This window comes from Arachis ipaensis, chromosome B10 (genome assembly GCF_059453495.1).
Source record: "Arachis ipaensis isolate K30076 ecotype BB chromosome B10, ASM5945349v1, whole genome shotgun sequence".
Classification (NCBI taxonomy): domain Eukaryota; kingdom Viridiplantae; phylum Streptophyta; class Magnoliopsida; order Fabales; family Fabaceae; genus Arachis; species Arachis ipaensis.
In genome coordinates, this window is record NC_142435.1 from 1830398 (window position 1) to 1844243 (window position 13846).

General features: G+C 30.2%; 2 protein-coding genes across 5 annotated transcripts; both read right to left on the minus strand.

Annotated features, from left to right (window-relative positions):
- Positions 1 to 890: 890 nt before the first annotated feature.
- On the minus strand, positions 891 to 4219 carry LOC107624246 (glycolate oxidase). Of its 4 annotated transcripts, none has more exons than XM_016326729.3 (12): positions 4150 to 4219; positions 3620 to 3787; positions 3406 to 3530; positions 3121 to 3167; positions 2957 to 3034; positions 2567 to 2691; positions 2396 to 2447; positions 2222 to 2284; positions 2079 to 2148; positions 1554 to 1654; positions 1365 to 1469; positions 891 to 1290 (listed from the first exon to the last, which is right to left on the minus strand). In XM_016326729.3, the coding sequence occupies exons 2-12, from the start codon at positions 3760 to 3762 to the stop codon at positions 1126 to 1128; spliced, it is 1074 nt and encodes a 357-aa protein (XP_016182215.1). In that variant the 5' UTR covers positions 3763 to 3787; positions 4150 to 4219; the 3' UTR covers positions 891 to 1125. The 4 variants fall into 4 exon arrangements, with proteins under 4 accessions (XP_016182215.1, XP_016182218.1, XP_016182217.1 ...); XM_016326732.3 differs by lacking the exon at positions 4150 to 4219 and adding an exon at positions 4087 to 4106; XM_016326731.3 differs by lacking the exon at positions 4150 to 4219 and adding an exon at positions 3963 to 4105.
- A 6357-nt stretch (positions 4220 to 10576) lies between these two features.
- LOC107619903 (uncharacterized) lies at positions 10577 to 12334 on the minus strand. Its single transcript, XM_021113693.2, has one exon. It carries the CDS (start codon positions 11996 to 11998, stop codon positions 10592 to 10594), a length of 1407 nt encoding a protein of 468 aa, XP_020969352.2. The 5' UTR covers positions 11999 to 12334; the 3' UTR covers positions 10577 to 10591.
- Between the last annotated feature and the right edge of the window lie 1512 nt (positions 12335 to 13846).

A 13846-nucleotide genomic window follows, 5' to 3' on the forward strand; every position in this document is an offset into this window, starting at 1 on the left:
TGCAAGTCGTCATGGCACCAATTAAGCCACATGCATGTGATTGCAAATGCATGAAAGGACGCTACTCATATTCATCAAACTTCTCAATCAACCATGAATCTTTTATTTGCATGTTAATATCTCCACTTTCATCAGCCAAATCAACCTAAACCAGGAAACCTCACACAAAATCAACTCTTTTTATCACATGCCATATGTCTCGTATTTCTAGTTCTACTTTAAGGATACCACGAACTTAATTAATCTTAATCTCATGTGATCCATGTTTTATATGACGTAATTTCTTTTGGAACAAAATTTATTTGTGAATTATTTTCGGATTGTGAAAATTGAATGATTAAAGAAAATATCACATTTGACACTTTTTATGTCCTTGTCAAGAGTAAAAGCAAAAGAAAAAAAAATTTGATAATTCTTTTTAGTATAAAAGAAATAAAAGTACTCTTATGTTTAAATATATTACATGAAAATATTTTTTTATTTAATAATTATATTTAGAAATAATAATATAAAAATATTTTTTATTTATAATATTAAAAAAAATTTAAGTAAAAAAATTAAAAAATTATAAGTGATAACTTCTAAATAAAAATATTTTTTTGTCAACCAATTTTATTTTGAATTCAGCACACTTGATATGAGTAAATTTGGAGAAGAAAAAAATTATGGCATGATTTTTATTATTAGTAAATAGTAACTCTCAACTTGTTAGAATGTTAGGGACTAATTTACATAAACAGTTTAATTAAGTTTTTTTAAAAAAACTTAAAACATAAACATTTGTATTACAAATAGTTTATAAATTAAATAAATTATTTTATATTTAATATTTTAGCCAAAAAGTGCTCTGTTACATACTTGATAGAATTTCATATGCATACACATATATATATAAAATACAGCATCTATCCATTCACTCAAAGTAGTACTTTGGTACAAGTGTAGAACTTAACAACCATAACAACTTTGTCGGACCAATTATTATGATTTCTTGAAATTCTTAAGTGGTATTGAAATAAGAAAAAGAAATGAGTAGATACTTGGAAGTGTGAGGAAGTAGGCAACTAGGATGGTAGCAGCATTATTGTGAAGCATACAAGTGCAGATGCAATGTTGTTGTATAATCTATAGGCTGCAAGCAAATTTAATGCGGTCGCGAGTTATGTGTTTGAGTGAAGGGCAACCAGAGAGTGCCATTGTCATTTCAAGCTCATCTCTAAGCATCTTCAGCACTTTCCTCACACCAGCCTCACCATCCACAGCTAATGAAAACACCACTGCTCTTCCAATCTGAAATCAATTCTCATTCAACACATGTTCCTATATAACATCATAATATATACATTTTTCTTTCATATACTTACAAATACGCCACATGCTCCAAGAGCCAATGCTTTAAACACATCTGTCCCTCGCCGGATTCCACCGTCCACCAAAACAGGAACTCTTCCTTCTACAGCTTCCACTATCTGATCAAGCCATTTATTTTCTTACAGCGACTCAACAGAAATGGAAAACCACTCACTTTCCAGTTACAATTTACAACACAATACCTCTTCCAAAACCATAATTGTTGCGGGTACATAATCAAGTTGCCGAGCTCCATGATTGGAAACAATGATTCCTGCAGCTCCATTTTCTATAGCTAACCTTGCTGCATAATTAGCATGGGATGTGGAATTTCATTCAACATAGAAAAACAACAGGCTAAAGTATTAAATTGGTCTTATACGTTTGAGACGAAATCCTGTTTTTGTCCTTAAAGTTTAAAATGTTTTATTTGAATTCAAAAAAGTTTCATTTAGCTTCAATGTCGTGTATCTGGAGCTTGTACTTATTCTTCATATTATCGATCTTGTACTATTGTCATGTAGGACATTTCGTTAATTATTTAACTTTGACTTTATGGTGAAACTCTATTGAATCTAAATAAAACTTTTTTGGATTCAAATAGAATACTTCAAAATTTAAAAACCAAAACAAGATTACACCCAAACGTAGAGGACCAATGTAGTACTTTACCCAAAACAATATTAGCAAAGATCAATAGAAAGGGTCTGATTCAGTATGCTTATTACCATCTACAGCAGTAAGTACACCCTTCACCAGAATTGGCAATGAAGTAATCGTTTGAAGCCATTTCACATCCTGTAACAAGTTTTTAAAACACTACTGTCGCATGCATTTGCCTCCAATGTAAAATATGTTAATAACAAATCACCTTCCAGTTAAGAGACGGGTCGATTTGGCCACGAGCATGAGAAATTTGAATAGAGCCACCAGTCTGAAAGGTGATTCCAAAATAGATTAGATTATAGAAACAATATCATCAACATTGACAGAATGAGCATCCATGGGAGACATATTTGATTTCAAACTTCTTACTACCACACACCCCATCATTCTTCTCAAAATTCTTTAGTGTCAAATGTGGCGGCAATCTAAATCTGCATGAAACTCCATCAAACAAGGCAATCACATCTATATAATGAAAAAGTGTACTAGTCACTGATTCTAAAAGATTGTTCCTGTTTACATATTTGTGAATAATTGATTGATTGCCAACCTGTTCTTGATATCATCCTCTTTACGACCAAGAAATGGACGGTCCACAGTGAGTACAATCCCCTTAAAACCAGCCTTTTCTGCTCGCTTCACAAGTTGTGCAGCTATATTCCTGTCTTTATATACCTAAAGATAGAGTAGGTAACAAAGAGTAGAATAAGCAGACATCAAAAGAGGAAGATGCACAACACATTACAGCAAAGAAGCTTTGAAAGAAATCTACCGGATATTCTCTTAAGGTGAAAACTCAGGTGCAATCGACTTCATGTAAAGTTGATAGCTGAGAGACCGTTAAATGAAAATTTAGTCAAATCATTTAATGGCTTTCACTTATCAACTTCATGTGAAGTTGACTGTACCTGAGTTTCCACCTTCTCTTACTTATACTCACATATAGTTGGAAAAAACGAATGCCAGGTCCTGTTGAAGCAACCTCCTCAATACTACAAGTACTCACTGTTGATAGTGTCTGCAACAAATATTATGAAAGTTAATAAGTGCCTAAAGTTGTAAGCAAGAAGCAAACATTTTGCTTGGAAAGAAAACCAAACAAACCATAATAGTGTCAGCTTCTGATGCCGCTCTAGCTGTTGCTAATTCTCCTGCATAAAGCTTTATATGAAGACACAAAGTACTAGTATCTATCTATCTGCAATAACAAATGAATTATGCTACGTGTACACCAAAATCAATAACCAAAATCAGCCACCAGTATAAAATACATCTTGAAATACAAATACACATTGAAAATAAATTAAATCACACATGTATTTATACATAAATACATTGGTGGCTGGTTTTAGTGGCTGATTTTGGTGTACAAATAGCATTAGAGTTTACCTTGAGGGTGTGCCATCTTTTGCATGCCTGTGGGTGCAATCATGATAGGCATTGAAATCTTGAACCCCAATATGCTTGTTGTCATGTCTACATTGCTTACATCTACAAGAATGCGTGGTCGCAACCTATATTTTAAATCAAACACCACTCATCTGAGAAGATCAAGGATTGAAACTTATGAATTAAAACAAAGTTCAGGGGGAAATTGGATTACAGAATCCTTGAGAATGCATTTCGGTTCTCTTTCAAAGTCCACTGATCCTCTGCCCCCGATGCATAGTAATCATAAACCATCTTTGGCAGTTTTTCCTTTGCAATACCCTCATACTCGTTCACATTAGTTATCTGCTTCTTCATTCTCCCTGTATTAACAATACTAACCCTGAAATACAATTATTAACAACATGAATAAGCTCTAAATAACTTTTCATGCTAGAGCATAAAGAAGTTTGCAGAAAAGTTGTTTCAGAATTTCATATACTCGGATTATGCAAGGCGATCTACAACCAGATCTTAATGAAGTTTATTCAACATATTATGCTATGATAATGCCTTACTTCGTTATAAATATATACAGATTAGAGAGAAATATTAGATGAAGCTGAAGAGAAGACAATGGTGAAATAATAGTGAGGAAAGCAGATAATAATTCAGAGATAAAAGTGAATGAAGTCAAAGTACAATTTGCGTAAACAACTGAAACAGCAAGAGAAATAGTAGAAGAAAGTGGAAAGAAAGTAATACAAAGGGAAAGGGACATGCACTGCAGAATTGGCTTAGGTGAAGATCATTGATTAGTCATTTAGATGAGGGAGGCTCTTTGATTTTTATCATTGATTAGTCATTGTTTAATATTTCGACTTAGAAAAGTTTAGGGGCAGCAACTTTTTTAAATTCTTGCCAATATGTAACCAGTAAGAAAAAGTGAGCCATTAGATGAAATCTCACACCAATTTCAGATCATTAAAATCATCATTAATAGCTATTTAACGACTACAAATACCAAAAGTTACTAGTTCTAGTATTCCTTTTTTGACTTTTCTCTACACAACATATACGCTTCTGCCTAAAACAAAACTACTTAATTGTGCATTTAAGTCAAAAAATATCTTTCATTATGTCGTGCATTGCCACCCTCTTTGCTTATCTATCTACTATTTATTATCTATTATATATTATTAAAATTAAATTTATTCAATTAATAAGATAACTGTCAACGAATTATAACTCAAATAGTATAATCTTCTTATACTCACTTAAAAGTTGTGGGTTTAAATCTTTTTATTTTTAGTAAAAAAAAAATTAATAACACAGCTAGTGTGATATATATTTTAAGATATTTTTATTTAATTTATTTAAATATATTATTTATTTATTTATTTTGATTGAAATATATATCAAATTATTTAATAGTTTATTTGATTAAATTAATTATGAATAATTAATTATATTAATTATTTGATTTGATTGAAATAAATGAATTAATTTTGTTTTAATTTGTATTAATTTTTTTGTCTTATATATTTTATTTAATAATTTTTAAAAAGATCATAATTAATTATTTATTTTATTTAATTAAGATAAATATTAAATCATTTAATAATTTGTTTAATCATATTAATTATAGTTAATTAATTTTATTAATTATTTGATTTGACTGGAATAAATAAATTTATAATAGTTATAGCAGTTAGACATACAACACATTTACCATAAAAGTAGAAAAGTATACATCATACAAATGTCCGTAGGCTAGATTTTGTATACAATGCGATTCATCATAAATTAGTTTTGACCACATACTACTAATAGAGACTCGTATATATACAACTTAGGAGAATCAGATGATCATCAACTTGACTTCTAACCCATCGGAAGATGGTGCACCAAGAGAAATAGAGTCAGGACAGGAGTTTAGTTTCTTTTCCCTCGCCCTTAGTAGATTTTTACAAAGGATATAATCTTTTGTGTATAAGTTAGGCCAGCTCCCATCTAAGATAGCTTTTGTGAAGCCAGAGTTTGGTATTAAGTCTTAAGAGTCTGTACGAGTCTCTACTAATAATATGTGATCAAGAAATCTAATGTAATATATGATGAATCGTATTGTATAAAAAACCTAGTCTACAGGCACTTATATATACACACAGTTTTTCGCTTTCATCATGAACGTATTGTATGTCTAATTGTTATAACTAGTATCGATAGACGGTTAACTCATGATTATAACATACGCTACAAAAATTAAGCTTGGCTCACAATTCGACTCATTGATAATTGAACTTATTTCTTAAGTTCAAATTCGGCTCACAAAAAATTCGCAAGCTGGTTCGAACTTAGGAGCTTGCTCAAATAATAAAGACATAATCTATAATTCTATATTAATAAATTATAATTTATATATTTTAAAAATATTTAAAAAAATTAATTTTATATATTGTTTATCTATCAATAAATTATAAATTTTTAATTTATGTCCTACATCAAAATTATATATAAAAAATTAATATAAAATTTTAAATAATTAAAATCATTAATATATATAATTATATATTACTATTTCATATATATATGTATATATATAATATTAAAAGTATAGATTAAATACATATAGGATATGTATATTAATATATATAATCGAGCCAACTCACGAGTTAATGAGCCGAGCTTATCTAAACTCAAGCTCGACTCATTTAATTTATGAGCTCAATTTTAGGCTCAAGCTTGACTCACCAGCTCACGAGTTTAGCTTATCGAGCTATTAATGAGTCGAGTTTGAACTTGTTCATGAGGTGGCTTGACTCATTTCCAACCCTATTATTACAGGCTCATATTAATATAACTAATATATCGTCTAGAGTGTTTAAAGTCTTTAAGGTCGACTGAATGGTAACACTTGATGACTAACATTGGTCATAACATGCTGAAAGTCGGATCATTACAATTTTGATTTTAAATTTCAGAGTTTTATTCATTGTTTATATTTTTTTTTAATTTTAATATCAATTTTAAGATTTCTATTAATAATTTTTTATAATTTATTGTCTAATAGTTATATGTCCATCATTAATTATATGATAGTAAATATTTTTTAAATTTATTAAAAAATAAAATTTTATTTTTTTCTTTTTTTCTTTTATCTATTTTTAAATTTCAAAATTTATTTACTATAAAAAGTCATATATGCTATAAGAGAATCTCATTTTTTTTACCAATTATTCTTTATTCGATAATATTTTTTTTCCTCCTAGAATGCATTATTTTTACTCTTTGATTTTTTTCCTAAACTATGAAATATTATTATTCTTTATTGTACTCTATCTCTTTTATTTTTTTATTTTGTCCCTGTTTATTTAAGTTTTTTTTTTTATAATTTTTTGCTATAAATTTTATCATTTTTATCTCATACAAATTAATTTTATCATAATTCTTCATATGTTGAGTCTTCTCAATGTTTAAATTATATTATTTACGTGCTTAATTTCATTTTTAATTTAGAAAATTAAACGATGAAATAACATCGATGAAGGCTGTTGCACGTCTTCTTCTTCTTTATATTTTTTACTTATCTCTCTTTTTGTAAGGATCATGGATAATTATATATAATGGTGCTTATGCATAAAGGCTAAGTATAAACTATATTCTATATTCTCTTAGAAAAACTTTTATTAAATATCTTGAAATAGGAAAAAACATTGTAAATTATTTTAAACCAATAAATCTGTCATTATTGTGATAAAATATTGTGCATTCATCTTATTTTTAGTAATTTTAGTAGATATTTAAACTAATAAAAAAATAAAAAATCATTTTTAAACATAAATACAGCTACTTTAACTTAAGAATAGACAAAATATATTGGTAAATTTTAATAAGTAACAATATTTATTATATTATTTTGATTCCAAAAGAAAATATAATAATAGAATATAAAATCTGATTACTGGAATATTGACATAACAGGTAAAAAACACCAGTAATGGTAAGGGAGGTACAGGACTTGAGGAAAAGAAAGAAAGAAAATAACTTTTGCTAAGAAATTAACCTTAAGAAGATAGTTTGTTCTTGCTGCCATTACTCCATTAGCAATCACAATGAAATAATGAATGTAGTATTATCCGGAAGCCCAAGCCCACTTGGTTAAAATGTGGTGACGAATTATGTGTTTGAGTCCAGACCAAAAAAAAAAAATTAGGTGTTTGAGTGAAGGGCATCTGAAGCATGTGGATGTAGCATTTGTATGGAGCTTCCTATATAAATATAACATTATGATCAAACATTCATGCTTACAAAAACCGCTTTTTAATTTCAATATGGAGGCAAATGTTAGGCAAATGTTGGGTTGGACGCGGTTATGAAGAAGAGAGGTGCTTGACTTGTGTGTAGTGTTAACAAATCGAACTATGCGAGTTCTTCATAACTTGTTGAACGGTCTGAGTGTAGCTAAGAATACGGATTCATACAAAAATTTATATATATATATATATATACAAAACGCACCGTCCGATTTGCATGCTGTAAAATTTAAATTTCAGTCCTTGCCAAATTGATCCTCCGATTTGTTAAGCAATTTTTGCCAACACAGAACTCGCATAATCCGAATTCTAACTCCTGCCACTCACATAAAGCTGTCTCACAATTTGGTCTAGCACTATCTATTTCCATATCTAAGCACATCACATTCATGGTTCCATAACGAAAAAATTGAGCCTACAAAAACAGCAACTTTTAAGATAAAGTATGATCCTGTAGCAAGTATTCCATATGGAATGGTCAATGACCATTACACCCTTAAATATTGATCCAAACATGTCACCTAAACCATAACAACTAGAAGTCTAGAACTACTACTTGGTTTGCACCAGCATTCACTTCAATATTTATCAATTTCAGTTTCATGATGAGTTGCAAAGCCAGAAATAATAACTATGACACAGTACCTTTTCCAAAGCCATACTATTACTATATTAGAAAAAGATGACGTGGACATGTTAGCATGAAAGTAGACCTCTGATTCAAGATCATAATTGTGTAAGCATCACCTTCCAGGCAAGAGAGAGATCAAAAGCTCCACGAGAATATTAATAAATGATGAAGAAATAACATAACTATATACTTATAGTGGATTAAATTTAAACTGAACATTTTAGTTACAAGTAAAAAAGAGGTGACAAGGTTGTTTTCTAGGGGCAGAGAAACTGAGGTTGCTTACAGGGATGACAATGACCACACCATCCCCCTCGTATTACTGGGAACATTCATTGAGGTTCTGGTTTTCTAGCTCATGGAATAACACAAACCGACAAGGCAAACATCCTCAGAAACTTACATGCTGCTATGTAACATCAGAGAGATTCAATTGGATGAACAATCTGTACTCTGAAATCTGAATTGACAAATATTAAAATATAGACTAAGCAATTAACTCATCCTAATTACATTTTATTTTTTCCAAGTTAGTTCTGTAACACAAGGCAAGAATAATTAGGGGCGTTGAAATCCAAATCGATTCAAATTAAACTGCTCATCCAATCCGATCCAAACCGAAAACCAATTAAAATCGCACTAATTTGGATTTGATTGGATTCTATTTTTTGCAAATCGCTGGATTGGATTGGATTTCGAATATACTTTTCATAACCGATCTAATACAATCCAAACCGCACAATGTGCTATAATATTATTATTTTATTATTATATTTACAATTATATTTATAACATGTTCAATTTGTTATACATTTTTCTATTATTCACGTATTATTATTATTATTTAATAAATATTTTATGTTTAAAATATTATTTATTTATTTATTTTAACTAACCTATAATTTTATTTCTATTGTTATGTTATCGTTAGCTTTTTAAGATATGTTAAGACTTGTTATGTCATTGTTGATTATTTAAAATTTGAAGTTAAAACTTGTTATATGTATTTAATTTTTTTTATTTAAAAAACCGCAAATTCAAACCGATCCAAACCGCTTGTAATCGGATCGGATCGGATCGAATTTTCAAAAAAAGTCCATCCAATTCAAACCACACAGCACATAAACGTTCGAATCGGATGACTTTTTCTCTTAAAACCGAAACAAACCGTACCGCGAACACCCCTTATGAATAATAGTGCAAGCAGTTCTCGTTGTTATGACTTATTTCCCCCACCCACTGTTGCAGATACAGTATTCAATGTGTCAAAAGTTTGCAATTTGAAGGGAAAGATTGTGAATTTCCCATAAGATTCTCTCTCTACCAAAACAAGTTCTGAGGTGTGCATCTTTTTTATGTTGGCAGCAACAAGAGTGGTTGCAGGCATGCTTATTACTACTATCAGAACAGACAGTGCTTTTCCCCCCAAAGGCTGCTACAAACAATAACACTAGTCAGGCCAGGGATAGGACTTTGGACTTGAGACCCTTCTTTTCCCCAAACATGCACATATTCAAATAGTAAAATTTCACAATTGCATCAAAATCCACTCTTAATTTCAAGCAACAAGTAATTATACTCAGTGGACATCACTAACAAGGCCATTAATTATGAACGCACTTTAATGAGATTAAGTTTCACTAACTATATATGGTAGATATGATGACTAAGACATTCTATGAATGTCAAATTTTTCTTAGATTAAATATCTAAATTTGTCCCAAACAAATTTGGATAAAATATTTTAGTCTCCAATTTTTATTATATTAGAAGTCTCTAAAAATTATTTTGTAAGTTAGATTAATTCTTTTGTTGTTTTTTAATAAAATTTTTAAATTTGTGTTAAATAAATAAATTTATAGCAAATTTATTATAAGATAATTGAATCCAAAAAATATCATTATAAGATAAATTAATTATTTTTAAAATAAATTAATCCTCTCAAGACCTTCTAAATTAATGAAATTTTGTTAGAGACTAAAAATATTAAGTTAAATTTTTTTTTTTTTTGGAGGCCAATTATGTGTTTACTCATCTGTAGGTAATTCCTTGAGTTTTCTCATAAGCCATAAACGTATTTTAGATTTATTTAACAAATTATGATCATAATGCAAAAGTATAGAAAATTGAACAATTATATGCATAAATTTCCAATAAAACTCAAACTAGAATCCAAACTCAGATATGATGTAAAAGTACTACACATAAAAGTGAGTTAGAATACTAAATATGAAGGGTAAAAACTACATATAAATTTAATTCATCAATGTGACGAAAACAAATTAAAAGAGGTGAGGATAAAATTTAAAGCTAAGGTAAACAGGATAAGTTGTTGATCCAACCATGATGAGCTTGAATTTATGCTGCTTTGATACCAAGATGGCTTGATTCCTGCTGGATCTTCTAGTGGCCCTTGAGCAATGGATGTGCCATTTATTGTTCTCATGCTCATACAAGAGGGGATTTCCAAGTATGAAGAGATGTTATTCTTGTTTTGCAGATCACTGATACATAGTTCATTGTTCCCTCTCACATCCAACCTTTCCCCAAGCTTTGCAATGAAGTCACCATTCAGCTCTAGAACACCATACAGCATGTTGTTACTAATATTCAGTTGATCTAAGTTAGGAAGCAAGCCTAAATTTGATGGAACTTGTCCCGTTAGGCTATTGTTATCTAAGGATAGAGCTGAAAGGTTCTTCAATGCAGAGAAAGAATTGGGTATGGGACCAACCAAGCCACACCTTGAGAAACTCACTGATTTGAGCTTCAAAAGGCTTCCTATGAAGAATGGTATCCTTGCTTTGATGGGGTTGTCATCCATTATTAAATACTCCAAATTCTCCAAATCTGACAAGCTTTGAGGAATAGGACCAACAATGAAATTATGACTCAGATCAAGCAGCACTAACCTCTTGAGCATTCCCAAATCAAAGGGTATTCTACCATCAAGCCTATTTGAGCTCAAATCCATCTTCTGAAGTTGTTTAAGTTGTCCAAGGGAATGAGGAAGATTGCCTTCAATTCCATTGAAACTAATGTCCAAAATGGTCAGACTCTTCAACCCTCCAATTTCCAATGGGATTTGACCACTGAAGTTATTGTAACTGAGGTCAAGTTGCTCTAGACAAGGCAAAGAACCGATCTTTCTTGGAATCTTTCCATGAAAGCTGTTCTGGGACAAGCTTAGGACCCTAAGAGAAGACACTTCAGCCAAACTTGAAGGTAGTTCTCCATTGAGGGTTGGATTAGACTGTAAGGCAAGGTGTTCCAAGGAAGAGAAAGAACCAAACAGTGTTGATGGTAGAGTCACAGGTGAATCAACAAAACAGTTGAAGATTGAAAGAGTTTTCAAGTAACTCAGCTTGATCAAGGATTTGGATATGTATGCAGAAGATTTGCAAGGTGGTGAAACTATATCAGGACCAATGTGGATCTTTGTGATATGAAATATTGGATTTTGAGGGTCATCAGTGCTAACTTCACACTCAACACCAGGCCATGGAGTTTCAGTGCATGGTTGGGGATGTGCTTGTGACCATTCAGGATCATCAAGAAGAGCTTCCATCACTTCAAACAACCCCAACAACTCTTCCTCTTCCATTGCCATTGACATCATTTCAGCTGAAAACAAAAGGAAGCATACAAGGAAGAGAGGCACAGATGCCATTTGATAAAATGCCACAATGGTAGCCCCACAAATGGAATTTTGAAGACTGTAGATAGTAGATACTTTTGAAGGGTATTGGAAAGAAAAGGATCAAAATAAGGTTTTTCTTGAAGGGTGGTGGTGGCAAATGAGGAGAATGTAAAGGTAACGCTTAAGCATCTCATTTTTTTTGTTGTGTCAGGAGTGAAGGATGCAAAGAAAGAAAGTTAGAGTGAGTATGACAGTGTTGTTGGTTTTGCATGGAAAAAGGAGTTAGTGTAAGGGAAAGAGACAAATGAATTTGCCATAAAAGGCAATGAAGATTTCACTGAACTGTTTTAAATGGTTAATTCAGAATAAATGTAACATTGATTAGACATCACTTTGTGGCTGATCTTCTGGGACAATGTTATTTCTTCTTCTTTTCTCACACTTCAATCCGTGAACTCAGCCAACAACCTTTTTCAGAATTTTATTTTTTTTTCACTGTTCAACAAAATTCATTATTCATTATAATTTCTGAAAGTTTAAGCCTTCACAACTAGTAGTAGTAACCTGTGCAGTTTGGCCTAAATACAGGCTTAGGCTCTTATAAAAGGCTTATTACATTAATAGGTCAGGCCTAAATTCACTAATAAGTTTTATTGGCTTATCAGACCGAATCTATTAGTATATAATTATATATATAAATAATTTTTATATTATTAATAAAATTATAAAATATTTTAAATTTATTATATTTAATTATAAATAATTTTATATATTTTAAATACTTTAAAGTTTAAAAATTCCTATAAATATTAAATATGACATATTATACATAAATATAATTATATAATTATTAAAAAATAGTTTTTTAAATAATATTTTTATTTTTATAAAAAAAAATTATCAAACTTTTTAACAAGTTTTACGCCAGACCAAGTTGAATAACAGGCCAGACTTAGTATTTTAAAAAAAGCCTATAGCAGGCTGCAGGGCCAGGCTCAGGCCAATTGACCACATGACAGGCCTGGCCTGTTTTCACTCCTACCTATAATAATCCACATTAAATCTGTTTTGCTCTCATTTGCAGGCAGTAAAATGTTAAATTCTAACTCGCTTCTATGGATATTCGTCCCGTCTCTTATAATTATTAAAATTCAACTAATAAAATTAAATTTTAAAATTTATATAACCATCATTATATACATAATATAAATTAAAATAAAAAAATTTAAATATAATACAATATTATTAATCATTTTATTAATTATTATATATATATTATATATTAAAAATATATATATATTTAACTTAAATTCGACTCAATTCCACCCTATCCAAAAACCTCGCCCTCTTAAAACTCTTTCCGGTGCAGAGACAGATACCGAATAGTAGGGGTGGCAAAGCGGGCCGGCCCGCCCCAACCCGCCCCGCCCCGCCTAGGCCCGCCTCATAAACGGGGGGACTGGCCCGCCCCGCCAACTAAAGTGGGTTCAAAATGCTAGCCCGCCCCGCTTTATGGCGGATTGGCGGGCTAGCCCGCTTGACTCTTTTTTTTTTTTGAAAAATAAAATTCATTAAAATTAATCAAAAAATAATAATTAAAAAATCAAATACAAATAAAAAATAGTCAAATTATAATATAATTTTTTTACTATACTTTTTTTAATTTTTAACTTCAATAAAATTGTTCAAAATAATATTTGTCAATAGAATCATCTTTATTTTATAAAATAAGTCACATAATTTGAGCATATATATGAAATTGTAAAATAAAATAAATAAAGTTAATAACTAAAAGAAGAATAAAAACAAAAAATAAAAAAAAGTGTTTAAAAATTTTATAATTATTAATTTTATAATAGTAATCACTCTTTTATTTAA